The sequence below is a fragment of the Triticum aestivum genome, chromosome 4D, assembly GCF_018294505.1.
Source record: "Triticum aestivum cultivar Chinese Spring chromosome 4D, IWGSC CS RefSeq v2.1, whole genome shotgun sequence".
NCBI classification, from domain to species: domain Eukaryota; kingdom Viridiplantae; phylum Streptophyta; class Magnoliopsida; order Poales; family Poaceae; genus Triticum; species Triticum aestivum.
In genome coordinates, this window is record NC_057805.1 from 397,081,205 (window position 1) to 397,096,095 (window position 14,891).

At 43.9% G+C, this 14,891-nt stretch overlaps 1 protein-coding gene across 1 annotated transcript; it reads right to left on the bottom strand.

The window, feature by feature from the left end:
• Window positions 1–2,879: 2,879 nt before the first annotated feature.
• LOC123100114 (transcription factor bHLH18-like) lies at window positions 2,880–4,488 on the bottom strand. Its single transcript, XM_044522094.1, has 3 exons — window positions 4,341–4,488; window positions 3,756–4,244; window positions 2,880–3,667 (listed from the first exon to the last, which is right to left on the bottom strand). The coding sequence occupies exons 1-3, from the start codon at window positions 4,371–4,373 to the stop codon at window positions 3,257–3,259; spliced, it is 933 nt and encodes a 310-aa protein (XP_044378029.1). The 5' UTR covers window positions 4,374–4,488; the 3' UTR covers window positions 2,880–3,256.
• Between the last annotated feature and the right edge of the window lie 10,403 nt (window positions 4,489–14,891).

Genomic DNA, 14,891 nt, shown 5'->3' on the forward strand with positions numbered 1-14,891 from the left:
CACAGTTTTTGCTCTTTCCTTTTCCCCTTTTTCATGAACTTTACTTTGGGTTTGTGAACTTTTAGGAAAATCATGAAACATTTTTTCAAATCCGCAAACTATTTCCAAATTTATGAACATTTTCCAAACACTTGAACTTTTTTTGAAATTCATGATTTTTTTTAAAAAATTACTCATTTTTTCATATTCGTAAATGTTTCCGAAGTCATTATCTTTTAAAATTTTAAATCATAACAATATTCATATTTACAAACTTTTTTCGAACTTGTGAATGTTTTTCAAATTCATGATCTTTTTAAAATTTAACTCGTAAACAATTTTCAAATTCATGAACTGTATTTTAAACTTCTTAACTTTTTCAAATTCATGAACTGTTTTCAAAGCCAGCGGGCGAGCGAGCTTGCACAATATTCAGTTGTGCCCGCTGGCATGCGCTCGAGCGCCAGCTTCCTAACTAGCGCTTAAAGCGCTGACTAGGAACACCTCAAATAGATGACGCCATGCACAGACATTTGTTCAAAATTTCAAACAATGTTCGCTTTAAAAAAAGAAGAAATACAAATATTCACATTTAATAAAATTGTATAGAAATTTCAAAAAATGTTTCTATCTTTCAAATCCCCTCAGAATCTCGAAACACAAACATTTTTTTAAAAGAGCGAACAAAATTTTGAACTTCGTAAACATCATACGCTTAATCACTTCTTTGTGGTTCGGCAAAAAAAATTCTTCATGGTTGACCTGGGCGACAAGCTGACCATTGACCATTAACTTTGAAAAAAACAGTTCATCTCTCTGGAAAAGTTTATGGATTTGAAAAGATGTTCGCGGATTTGCAAAATGTACACAAATTGAAAATACAATGAATTGAGAAAAATTTCATGGATTTAGGAAAAAAAAGTTTAAGTATTTGAAAAAACTTCATCAATCTTGAAAAAAAGCAGTTTGTCGACTTAAAAAAATCATTCATTTTGAAAAAAATTCATCGATTTTGAAAAACAGGTTCGTTGATTTTGAAAAATGTTCATCCATTTCGAGAAGGTTCATCGATTTTAAAACAAAGTTCATCAATATTTTTTTCATGAATTTTAAAAAGGTTCATCAATTTTGAAGACATGTTCACAAATTTTAAAAATAATTCATTGATTTTTTTAAAAGCGACACTGAAAAAAGTTCACACATTGCAGAAGAAAAAGGAAAACATAAAAGGAACATAAAAAAGAAAATAAATCGAAAAACAAAAATATAAAATATAAAGACCAAACAAGACTGTTTGAAAAACAAGAAAGAAAGGAAAGAAAGAACAAAACTGTTTGAAAAAACGAGAAAAAGGCAACAAGAAAAAAGAAAACAGAAGAAGAAGAAAAGAATGAGATTGAGGTATGTTATCACGCTGCCTAACGGTGGCTGGTTGGTTGCCGGAGGGGGAGTGCGCCCGTTCTCTGTAGTGTATACGTAATTACGTATACGACGGGCAAAAAGTTTCTAAAATATGACCATCATGCCCGGGGGGGGGGGTCAGAGGTGTTGTTTCTGCGGGGAATCCACATTAGAACAATCATCGCATGTGGGACATTTTAGTCAACAGAATACATTAGAACACGAAATCAGAGGAGGAGATCCTAACTAACGCTCGCGTCGCTCTTCGGGGGGGCGGCACGAGCGAACCCTAGCCGCCGCCGCCCCGTCCCTCGCATCTGCGGCCCGCGGCCTGGCCGCTGCCGGAGGAGGCCAACGGGCGAAGCCCGCCTCGGAGGACGGCAACGGCAGGGCACTCTTCTCCTCGCGGTGGCACGTTGCCCTGGACGGCGTGGCCTGCTTGCGGCATGGCGGCGGAAGCCGGCGCGGTGGATCCGGCGGTGAACCTCTCATCAGCGCGGCGAGGAGGTTCTGCGTGGCTGACCGGGGTCGTGCGCGAGGGATTCAGGTCGTCTGGATCGATCTCGCGTTGGCGCCTTCGTCTTCAACCGGCGCGGTCAGGGCGGCGACCCTGGCGTGCGGCGGCGGCCGTTTCCCCCATGGCCGGTGGGTTGAGTCGTTGGCTTGCCTGGCCGGGTGTTGGGTGGCGGCGGTTGCTCCGGATCTGGCGTCCCGGCCAGATCCGTCGTGGTTCGGCTATGGCCAGCGGTGCCGCGTGATGGGGCCGGGGTGGGGCGGCCGGAGGTCCTCAACCGGCTTTCCGATGACACCATACGTCTACATGGCGAGGGTGTGCTCGGATCCAATCAGCGTCGAGATCGTGGTGGCGCTACTTCCGGTGAAAATCGCGCCGACTTCGGTCATGGCGGACGATGACGGCGTCTCCGACGCCCACTGTTGAGGCATCGTCGTTGCAAACTGCGTCAACATGATCGGGATGTTCCTGGGGAAACCCTAGATCTGGGTCTACCGGATCGAACGATGACAACGCCTTCGATGGCGTGCTCCCTCCTGAGGGCATCGTTTTGGAGCAGGAGCTGGCTGGAGGGGACGAGGAGGAGCGGGGTTTCATCTACCGCAAGGCCGACGACGGATCCCGGCGGCGTGGCACTGCGGAGTTTCAGCGCCGGGCGTGTGTGGATGGACTCGCGCAGGAGGACGCCACTGTCTGGCGTCGTGGTGGCGTCGATGGCAGCGAGACCTGGCACGGTAGATGCAACAATACAACTCTGAAGATGGATTGGTGGCAGGTGGCTGCGGCGGCCTCATACCCGGCAGGCGTCCTGGTTGAGGAGTGCGCCGGACTGGTGGGTGCCCCATACCCGGCAGGCGTCCTGATTGGAACCTCAGGTCTTAGATGTTAGGTTTGGCTGCGAGGTCTGTTTGGTATTAGGCCCAAAGTATCAGCATCCCTACATCAACTGAATAGGAGTAGCGACAGATGTTGCCTAGACAGTGGCTTTAATCTTACTGTTGTATGACTTTATAAGGTCTTATGTGAATAATTAATAAAGTGACTGCATGCATTGTTTAGATGCAGAGGCTGGGGGTCCTCCTCTATTTCTAAAAAAAGAGATCTGGTTAGTCACATAAATGGTAAACTGAAATTGTTACAGACTTCACACAACACTGGTAGAAATGGACCCCGTGACCAAACTCAGAAATCAGAAATTAAAGATCTATACAAATCGCTTCCGTTCTACTTTCAGCTGAAACATCTGAGAGCCACGGTCAGGTTCCTCACGAGCTCAGCCGCTGACGAAAAGCCCTCTTCGATCTGCACAAAACCGAACATGTCAATCTTCTGATCATGCATTGGAAGCTTATTTCTTGCAAGTTACAACCGCATTTGCGCAATGGAGAGAGGCCTTGCCTTGGCCGTGATGGTGATGTTGAGGCAGGAGTCGGTGAACGGGACGACGTTGGTGTTTATGATGGAGAGGCCCTGGTTCTCGAGCTCGGAGAGGACCATCACCAGCACCCCTCTCCTCTCCTTGAAGCAGATTTTCAGGAGCGCCGTGTTCCCCCGGATGATAGCCTCGACGGCCGGGCTCGAGTCCTCGGCCGCGTCCTCGGACCCGCTGGGTCCTGCTGCGTCGTTGTCGGCGGCGGATATGCGGCACTTGCTCTCGAAGACGGTGGTGGACTCCGACGACCTCCGCGAGCCTTGCTCCTCCAGGGCCCTCACCTTGTCCTCCAGCTGCTTCACGTAGTCGATGGTGCTCCCCAGCAGAGAGATCTTGTCTGTCTGAAAACAATGGCGAAGGGTAACTAATTAAGCTCGCTACGGGCAGTTGGTCACCACATGAATGCAGCCACGTTGTCTTATCACGCACCTTCTTGAGGCCGGGGACGATGGTGGCCAAGGACACGAACTGCTGCTGCAGCTTCTCCCGCCGCTTGCGCTCGGCGATGACGTGCTCCTGCGCGTTCGCCGGCGCCCTGCTCCGCCTCTCCGGCGCCTGCAGCTGCATCGTCCCTTCGACGCCGTCGTGCTGCCAGGCGCCTCCGGAGAAGTTGAGGGTGCCAGCCTGGCCAGCGCCGAAGGAGAGGAAGTTGGACGATGGCGGCGGCGGCGACGGCTGCCCCAGCTCGTTCTTCACCGTCGCCAATCCGAACGGCAGGTTCGGCAACGACGACGAGCCACCAAAGCTCGGGAGATCGGAGCTGCGAGATGGATGGAACGACGGGGTCGCCATCGGCGACGTGGTGTAGTACTGCTCCTGATGGCCAGGCAGCGGTGGCTCCGCGAACTGCTGCTCCATGCCGGGCACGGTGACGGGATCCCCTTCTTGCTGGTACATGTACGCCAGCTCCTCCTGTTCCTGAAACCAGCCATTGCAAGAAGAGCTTATACCACCTTAAATTCACAGCATGTTAACTTTCCGATGCCACAGGTAATTAGGACCAAATGCGCTTACCGTCTGCGTCAGCCATTGATTTGGTTGCTCCATTACTGGCCACCTGCCCACAGAAGAAGAGCTTGACAGTTAAACATACGCTCACAAGCGCAGAGGAGAACCAAGCTTATAGAGAAGTAGAATTTGTGGTGAAGACATGCCTCAAACCTCTGTTCTCTTCCCGGCCGGCTCTTCTTTCTTGACTTGCTGTCGTGTGTACAAGCAGAAGAAACAGGCATATATAGTGGTGTGAACTTCCGGCTGGTGCTGTTGAGAAGAAGGCGTTCACGTGCTCCATGCACTCGCAGATAAGGTCAAGGTACTTGCACGTTTGGTCCGCTCCACCGTACGCGTTAGTGTTGACATCACAGCTCCGATCTCTCAAGATCCTAATTCCACTCGGAGGATTTGTTATCTGAAACTGGTTTGTAAACAAGACCTGTCTGAAGATTCAGTAGGTTCGCTGACAGTGACACTTGGATTGAAAGTGTGCATGGATGCTTGACCGACGAGGTCATCAATTTTCAGTAGGTTCACTAGAAAGTACTCCCTCTAAACGCTCTTATATTTCTTTACGGAGGGAGTACACGACAACTGCAAATAAGTTGAGCAATTGTTACATTGATGGATGGATCGGCAGTTCTACTGAATCAGTACGCGCGCGAGTGTGTTTGTTTGTGGAATGATCGGTTGATTTGATTTGTTGTTGGAGTGATCGGGACAGTTTTGTGAAGGGTGTGCAGAGTAGGTTGAAGTGACGCCGACATTTCTGGAGGGACCTGACTTGTTCCGATGGCGTTGGAGGGCAAGCACAGTTTATGAAACTCCACCAGTGTGCATAATAATAATATACTGTAATATAACAATGCCATATCATTTTGTTAATTGGTTAGGAGATCCACGCGATAATGGCGCGGCCTTTTTTATGCTGAATCTGCAAGCTTTTTAGATTACAGGAGCAAATCCCAAGAAAGTTGCTTCAAATCAAAGCGCAAATAGTAGAAGACAACTGTTCCGGACCAACTGGCTGGAAAGTCCAAGCCTGAAGAAGGCGCGAGAAGAGGACAGATGACTCATTTGTTCTGCCGTCTTGATCCTATCAACGAGGTTAGGGCGTTAAGCCACTAGATTACATATATGCTAGCATGTTGTTTGCTTGCGCAACTTGGAGTATTTGGTCTGATCCACATGCAAAAGCCAGCAAATCTGACCCAGGTGCCGTCTCAGGTGAGGCAAAAAAATTGATGTTGGACAGTGGGTACCTAACCATCTAAATGTAAAATGTTTCACCTGCATGCTTGCATTTTGGAGTTTTGGTAAATGTCACCAGGAATTGTGTATTTTTCATTCAGGTGTCATTCTGATTCTGACTGCTATAGGGTAGGATGCATCATCTTCATGTTCAAACCAATCTTCTTGAAGCTAAAATCATGTGGATGTGGTAACCAGGAATCACCATCATGTTCGTAATATATACTCCCTCCATTTACAAATATAAGATGTTTCAATATGGACTACAAATGGACTGAAATGAGTGAACAAACACACTAAAATGTGTCTATATACACCCGTTTCAGAAAAAAAGTTAAAACATTTTATATTTGTGAACGGAGGGAGTGGTATATAATTCGATATTAAACATCCTGCAATACTATTTAAAAAAGAAACAACAAGCTTAAGCTTTGGTGTCGCCTTTCGGCTGGCTAACATTGCTGCCAGGAGCAACTTGGCTGCATGACATTATGATGCAATTTGCTTGCCTAGATTTAGTGGCTTCTTGTAATTCTAAATTGCTCATCTCCCAAAACCACATGGCTCAATCATTAATTAGGCATGCAGTTGACTACATTTATAGACTAACATGGCCAACTTGATCAACAGTAGCACAACATAAAACTCTAGTCTGTACTACTCCATCGTTTTTCATGGCGTTTTTAGCAGGTCCAGTGCACCACTGGATTGCCAGCATCAACAAGTTACTCCACTGGGCAACTTGGATTAGCTACACAAACTACAACCACATGCAAATGCCATGATTAAGGACCATTTCGGCTTAACTTACCTAAACAACCGGTTAGCAAACTTTGAGGAGGTATTCGTGCTTGAGTACTCATGCGTGCGTCAACTTGTGCTATAGGACCATCTTGTTGGCACATTGCATTCGGATCGTATCTGAATATTTTTGTCAAATGTACAACTAAACCAAATGGCTCCAATGGAAGTAAACAATCGAGAAGACTGGTCTTTAGAGTTGTCAGGATATCATAATTGAATCTTGGAAGACGATACTGTTATCACAGATATATAAAAGTAAGACTTGTGGGTTTACAATTAGTTTTACTCACTGGCGAAGGAATCAACACGGACTTTCCTTGCAAGTTGTTCCAGTGGAACTTTTTCTATCATCAACATGGCAACATGATCTGGTAAAATAAGATGTTGTATCAAGAGGAAGTCCCAATTTACTCTTGGTACATGCATTAAACCTAAGGAACAGACATTTGTTAGAAAAAATGTTCATCCATTTATTAATAATAAAAACAACAAAGTAAAGTGCAAAAAAATATATAATAGAAAAAGGCCGAAGGATATGCTTGTTTCATGCTTTTTGAGGTGCCCTCCAAACCTTTACAAATTTTGGGGAAAATCACAAATTAATTTCTCACTGAACACTCCTACCTCGTAGGATTCTCCAACCCCCAAGAGTAAGACGATCGAAGGGAAAACTTGGAACTTGCTCAAAATCATGAATCTGGTTGGTCAAAAGAGGGAGGAGTAGATCTATGCATGGGTGGAATCCTCACTCAAATCTCTCATGAATCCCTCAAGAAACCAAATATTTAGGGTTGAAGAAGTGTATGTAATGACCAACCATTCCAGGTTATGGTTTCCGTGTGTTCTATGCCATCACATGGACCGAATCGCCAGCATACACGGTACATATGTGACACCAACCGCAAATCATCATTTCATTACATCACATGATCCAGAATGTAAATGAATCTTACAAACATCTAGCCAGAGGCTAGTCAAATAAATAGTCTTACAATCACAGTGAGTTTATAATGGCGGAAACGAAAGCCAATCCTAAGATAATAGTTCTTGATAAGGCTCCATCAACACCACGGGGAAACATGTCGAGTGGAGGCACGAGACCTTGCGTAGGACCAGTCTTCATAAAACATACCCGCAACGTGCAGCCACCGGGTCAATACATTGAATGTACTAGCAAGATCCACACTTGTATAACAAGCCTATCTCACCTACATGCATCTCTGGGATAAGTGACGTTAAAAGTTCTTCGCATAAAGCAATAGGTTTTATCCTAACTTTGTATATAGGTGGATCTACTCTATACATAGGACATACTACATCTCACAACGATCCGTAGTAATACCTGGGCCCACTGCATGAAGGAAATATGCCCTAGAGGCAATAATAAAGTTGTTATTTTATATTTCCTTATTCATGATAAAGGTTTATTATTCATGATAGAATTGTATTGATCGGAAACTTAAATACATGTGTGAATACATAAACAAATACCGTGTCCCTAATAAGCCTCTACTAGACTAGCTCGTTGATCAAAGATGGTTAAGGTTTCCTAACCATATACATGTGTTGTCATTTGATAACGGGATCACATCATTAGGAGAATGATGTGATGGACAAGACCCATCTGTTAGCTTAGCATAATGATCGTTCAGTTTTATTGCTATTGCTTTCTTCATGTCAAATACATATTCCTTCGACTATGAGATTATGCAACTCCCGGATACCGGAGGAATGCCTTTTGTGCTATCAAACGTCACAACGTAACTGGGTGATCATAAAGATGCTCTACAGGTATCTCCGAAGGTGTTTGTTGAGTTGGCATAGATCGAGATTAGGATTTGTCACTCTAAGTATCAGAGAGGTATCTCTGGGCCCTCTCGGTAATACACATCATAAGCTTGCAAGCAAACGACTAAGGAGTTAGTCACGAGGTGGTGTATTACGGAACGAGTAAAGATACTTGCCAGTAATGAGATTGAACTAGGTATGAAGATACCGAGGATCGAATCTCGGGCAAGTAACATACCGATGGACAAAGGGAATTACGTATGTTGTCATAACGGTTCGACCGATAAAGATCTTTGTAGAATATGTAGGAGCCAATATGGGCATCCAGGTTCTGCTATTGGTTATTGACCGGAGAGGTGTCTTGGTCATGTCTACATAGTTCTCGAACCCATAGGGTCCGCACGCTTAACGTTCGATGACGATATAGTATTATATGACTTATGTGATTTGGTGACCGAATGTTGTTCGGAGTCTCGGATGAGATCACGAACATGAAGAGGAGTCTCTAAATGGTCGAGAGGTAAAGATTGATATATAGGACGATGGTATTCGGACACCGAAAGTGTTTCGGGGAGTACCGGGTACTTATCGGGTCACCGGAAGGGGTTCCGAGCACCCCCGGCAAAAGATATGGGCCTTATGGGCCAAGAGGGGAATCGCACCAGCCACAAGGGGCTGGTGCGCCCCCCATATGGGCCGGCCTAATGAGGAGAAGGACAGGGGAGAAGGGAAAGGAAAGTGTGGATTAGGATTCCCACTTCCTTCACTCTGCCCCTCTCTTTCCTTCCCCCTCGGTTATATATGGCAGGGGGTGGGGGTGCGGCTTGGGAGGGACTCCAAGTAGGATTCCTCCTACTTGGACGCCTCCTATGGCTGCTCCTCCCTCCCTCCCACCTATATATATGTGGGAAGGGGGCGCCTAGCACAGACCAGACTATTGCATAGCCCTGTGCGGCGCACCCCTCCACCGTTCACCCCCGGTCATATTTTCGTAGTGCTTAGGCGAAGCCCTGCGAAGATCACTTCACCATCACCGTCACCACAACGTCGTGCTGGCGGAACTCATCTACTACCTCGATGTCTTGCTGGATCAAGAAGGCGAGGGACGTCACCGAGCTGAACGTGTGCAGAACGCAGAGGTGTCGTGCGTTCGGTACTTGATCGGTTGAAGCGCGAAGAAGTTCGACTACATCCGCGTTGTGATACGCTTCCGCTTACGGTCTACGAGGGTACGTAGACACACTCTCCCCCTCGTTGCTATGCATCTGCATGGATAGATCATTGCGTGTGCATATTTTTTTTCCATGCAACAATTCCCAACAGTGGCATCAGAGCCAGGTCTATGCGTAGATGATATGCACGAGTAGAACACAAAGAGTTGCGGGCGGTGATATTCATACTGCTTACCACTAACGTCTTATTTTGATTCAGCGGTATTGTGGGATGAACCGGCCGGATCAACCTTACATGTCCACGCACATGAGACCGGTTCCACCGACAGACATGCAACTAGTTTTGCATAAAGGTGGCAGGCGGGTGTCTATTTCTCCTACTTTAGTTGAATCGAATTTGACTACGGCCGGTCCTTGAAGAAGGTTAAAACAACAAACTTGATGAAACACCGTTGTGGTTTTTGCGTAGGTAAGAACGGTTCTTGCTAGAAGCCCATAGCAGCCACGTAAAACTTGCAACAATAAAGTAGAGGACGTCTAACTTGTTTTTGCAGAGCATGTTGTGATGTGATATGGTCAAGACATGATGTGATATACGTTATTGTATGAGATGATCATGTTTTGTAAGTTATCGGCAACCGGCAGGAGCCTTATGGTTGTCTCTTTATTGTATGAAATGCAAACGCCATGTAATTGCTTTACTTTATCGCTATGTGTTAGCAATAGTTGTAGAAGTAATAGTTGACGAGACGACCACGACACAACGATGGAGATCAAGGTGTCGAGCCGGTGAAGATGGAGGTCATGACGATGCTTTGGAAGATCAAAAGCACAAGATGATGATGGCCATATCATGTCACATATTTTGATTGCATGTGATGTTTATATTATATGCATCTTATTTTGCTTAGAACGCTGGTAGCATTATAAGATGATTCCTTCACTAAATTTCAAGGTAAAAGTGTTCTCCCTGAGTATGCACCGTTGCTACAGTTCGTCATTTCGAGACACCATGTGATGATCGGGTGTGATAGACTCTACGTTCACATACAACGGGTGTAAGACAGTTTTACACATGCAGAATACTTGGGTTAAACTTGACGAGCCTAGCATGTACAGACATGGCCTTGGAACACTGGAGACCAAAAGGTCGAACGTGAGTCATATAGTAGATATGATCAACATAGAGATGTTCACCATTGATGACTACCCCATCTCACATGATGATCGGACATGGGTTAGTTGATTTGGATCATGTATCACTTCGACAACTTGAGGGATGTTGATTTAAGCGGGAGTTCATTAGTAATTTGATTAATTAAACTTAATTTATCATGAAGTTAGTCCTGATAGTATTTGCAAATCTATGTTGTAGATCAATAGCTCGCGATATAGCTCCCTTATTTTGATATGTTCCTAGAGAAAAATAAGTTGAAAGATGATAGTAGCAATGATGCGGACTGGGTCCGTGATCTAAGGATTATCCTCATTGCTGCACAGAAGAATTATGTCCTTGATGCACCGCTAGGTGACAAACCTGTTGCAGGAGCAAATGCAGACGTCATGAACGTTTTGCAAGCTCGATATGATGACTACTTGATAGTTTGGTGCGCCATGCTTTATGGCTTAGAACCGGGACTTCAAAAACATTTTGAATGCCAGAGAGCATATGAGATGTTCCAAGAGCTGAAAATTGGTATTTTAGATTCATGCCCGTGTCGAGAGGTATGAGACCTCTGACAAGTACTTTGCCTACAAGATGGAGGAGAATAGCTCAGCCAGTGAGCATGTACTCAGAATGTCTGGGTATTACAATCGCTTGAATCAAGTGGGAGTTAATCTTCCAGATAAGATAGTGATTGACAGAGTTCTCTAGTCACTATCACCAAGCTACTAGAACTTTGTGATGACCTATAATATGCAAGGGATGAAAAACCCGATTCCCAAGCTCTTCGCGATGCTGAAATCGACGAAGGTAGAAATCAAGAAAGAGCATCAAGTGTTGATGGTTAACAAGTCCACTAGTTTCAAGAAAAAGGGCGAGGGAAAGAAAGGGAACTTCAAGAAGAATGGGAAGCAAGTTGCCACTCTCGTGAAGAAGCCCAAAGCTGGATCCAAGCCTGAAACTGAGTGCTTCTACTGTGAAGGAAATGGTCACTGAAACTGCTCCAAATACTTGGCGGATAAGAAGGATGGAAAAGTGAACAAAGGTATATTTGATATACATGTTATTGATGTGTATTTTACTAGTGTTCATAGTAACCCCTAGGTATTTGATACCGGTTCAGTTGCTAAGATTAGTAACTTGAAACAGGAGTTGCAGAGACTAGTTAAAAGCGAGGTGACAATGTGTGTTGGAAATGATTCCAAGGTTGATATGATCACCATCGCACACTCCCTCTACTTTCGGGATTAGTGTTGAATATAAATAAATGTTATTTGGTGTTTGCTTTGAGCATTAATATGATTAGATCATGTTTATTGCAATACGTTTATTCATTTAAGTCAGAGAATAATTGTTGTTCTATTTACATGAATAAAACCTTCTATGGTCATACACCCAATGTGAATGGTTTATTGAATCTCAATCTAGTAATACACATATTAATAATATTGATGCCAAAAATGCAAAGTTGATAATGATAGTGCAACATATTTGTGGCACTGCCGTTTAGGTCATATTGGTATAAAGCACATGAAGAAACTCCATGCAGATGGACTTTTGGAATCACTTGATTATGAATCATTTGATAGTTGAGAACCATGCCTCATGGGCAAGATGACTAAAACTCTGTTCTCCGGAACAATGGAGCGAGCCAATGACTTATTGGAAATAATACATACCGATGTATGCGGTCCGATGAGTGTTGAGGCACGCGGTGGGTATCGTTATTTTCTGACCTTCACAGATGATTTGAGTAGATATGGGTATATTTACTTAATGAAACACATGTCTAAAACATTTGAAAAGTTCAAAGAATTTCAGAGTGAAGTGGAGAATCATCGTAACAAGAAAATAAAGTTTCTACGATCTGATCACAGAGGCGAATATTTGAGTTACGAGTTTGGCCTTCATTTAAAACAATGTGGAATTGTCTCACAACTCACGCCACCTGGACCACCACAGTGTAATGGTGTGTCCGAACGTCGTAACCGTACTTTATTGGATATGGTGCGTTCTATGATGTCTCTTACCGATTTACCACTATCGTTTTGGGGTTATGCATTAGACACAGCCACATTCACGTTAAACAGGTCACGGTCTAAATCCGTTGAGATGACACCGTATGAATTGTGCTTTGGCAAGAAACCTAAGCTGTCATTTCTTAATGTTTGGGTTTGCGACACTTATGTCAAAAGGCTTCAGCCTGATAAGCTCGAACCCAAATTGGAGAAGTGCCCTAAGGAAACAATTGGGTACACCTTCTACCACAGATCCGAAGGCAAAATATTTATTGCCAAGAATGGAACCTTTCTAGAGAAGGAGTTTCTCTCGAAAGAAGTGAGTGGGAGGAAAGTAGAACTTGATGAGGTAATCGTACCTTCTATCGAATAGGAAAGTAGCACATCAGAGAAATCCGTTCCCGTGATGCCTACACCAACTAGAGAGGAACCTAATGATGATGATCATGGAACTTCAGATCAAGTTACTACTAGACCTCGTAGGTCGAACAGAGCACGTTCCGCACCAGAGTGGTACGTTAATCCTGTCCTGGAAGTCATGTTATTAGACCATGGTGGACCTACGAACTATGAAGAAGCTATGATGAGCCCAGATTCCGATAAATGTCTTGAGGCCATGAAATCTGAGATAGGATCCATGTATGAGAACGAAGTGTGGGCTTTGGTGGACTTGCCCGATGATCGGCAAGCCATTGAGAATAAACGGATCTTCAAGAAGAAGACAGACGATGATGGTAATGTCACCATCTACAAAGCTTGACTTGTCGCAAAAGGTTTTCGACAAGTTCAAGAGGTTGACTACGATGAGACCTTCTCACCTGTAGCGATGCTTAAGTCAGTCCGAATCATGTTAGCAATTGCCGCATTTTATAACTATGAAATCTGGCAAATGGACGTCAAAAACTGCATTCCTTAATGGATATTAAAGAAGATTTGTATATGATGCAACCAGAAGGTTTTGTTGATCCTAAAGGTGCTAACAAAGTGTGCAAGCTCCAGCGATCCATCTATGGACTGGTGCAAGCATCTCGGAGTTAGAATATATGCTTTGATGAGGTGATCAAAGCATATGGTTTTATACAGACTTATGGTGAAGTCTATATTTACAAGAAAGTGAGTGGAAGCTCTGTAGCATTTCTGATATTATATATGGATGACATATTATTGATTGGAAATGATATAGAATTTCTGAATAGCATAAAAAGGATACTTGAATAAGAATTTTTCAATGAAAGACCTCGGTGAAGCTACTTATATATTGGGCATCAAGATCTATAGGGATAGATCGAGACGCTTAATAGGACTTTCACAAAGCACATACCTTGAAAAGATTTTGAAGAAGTTCAAAATTGATCAGTCAAAGAAAGGGTTCTTGCCTGTGTTGCAATGTGTGGAGTTGAGTAAGACTCGATACCCGACCACGGCAAAAGATAGAGAGAGAATGAAAGTCATTCCCTATGCCTCAGCCACAGGTTCTATAAAGTATGCCATGCTGTGTACCAAACCTGTTGTGTACCTTGCCATGAGTTTGGCAAGGGGGTACAATAGTGATCCAGGAGTAGATCACTGGACAACGGTCAAAATTATCCTTAGTTAGCTAAGAGGACTAAGGAGATATTTCTCGATTATGGAGGTAATAAAGAGTTCATCGTAAAGGGTTACATTGATGCAAGCTTTGACGCCGATTCAAATGACTCTGAGTCTCAATCTAGATACATATTAAAAGTGGGAGCAATTAGCTAGAGTAGCTCCATGCAGAGCATTGTAGGCATAGAAATTTGCAAAATACATACGGATCTAAATCTGACAGACCTGTTGCCTAAACTTCTCTCACAAGCAAAACATGATCATACGTTAGTACTCTTTGGGTGTTAATCACATGGCGATGTGAACTAGATTACTGACTCTAGTATACTCTTTGGGTGTTGGTCACATGGCGATGTGAACTATGGGTGTTAATCACATGGTGATGTGAACTAGATTATTGACTCTAGTGCAAGTGGGAGACTGAAGGAAATATGCCCTAGAGGCAATAATAAAGTTGTTATTTTATATTTCCTTATTCATGATAAAGGTCTATTAATCATGATAGAATTGTATTGATCGGAAACTTAAATACATGTGTGAATACATAAACAAATACCGTGTCCCTGGTAAGCCTCTACTAGACTAGCTCGTTGATCAAAGATGGTAAGGTTTCCTAACCATATACATGTGTTGTCATTTGATAACAGGATCACATCATTAGGAGAATGATGTGATGGACAAGACCCATCTGTTAGCTTAGCATAATGATCGTTCAGTTTTATTGCTACTGCTTTCTTCATGTCAAATACATATTCCTTCGACTATGAGATTATGCAACTCCCGGATA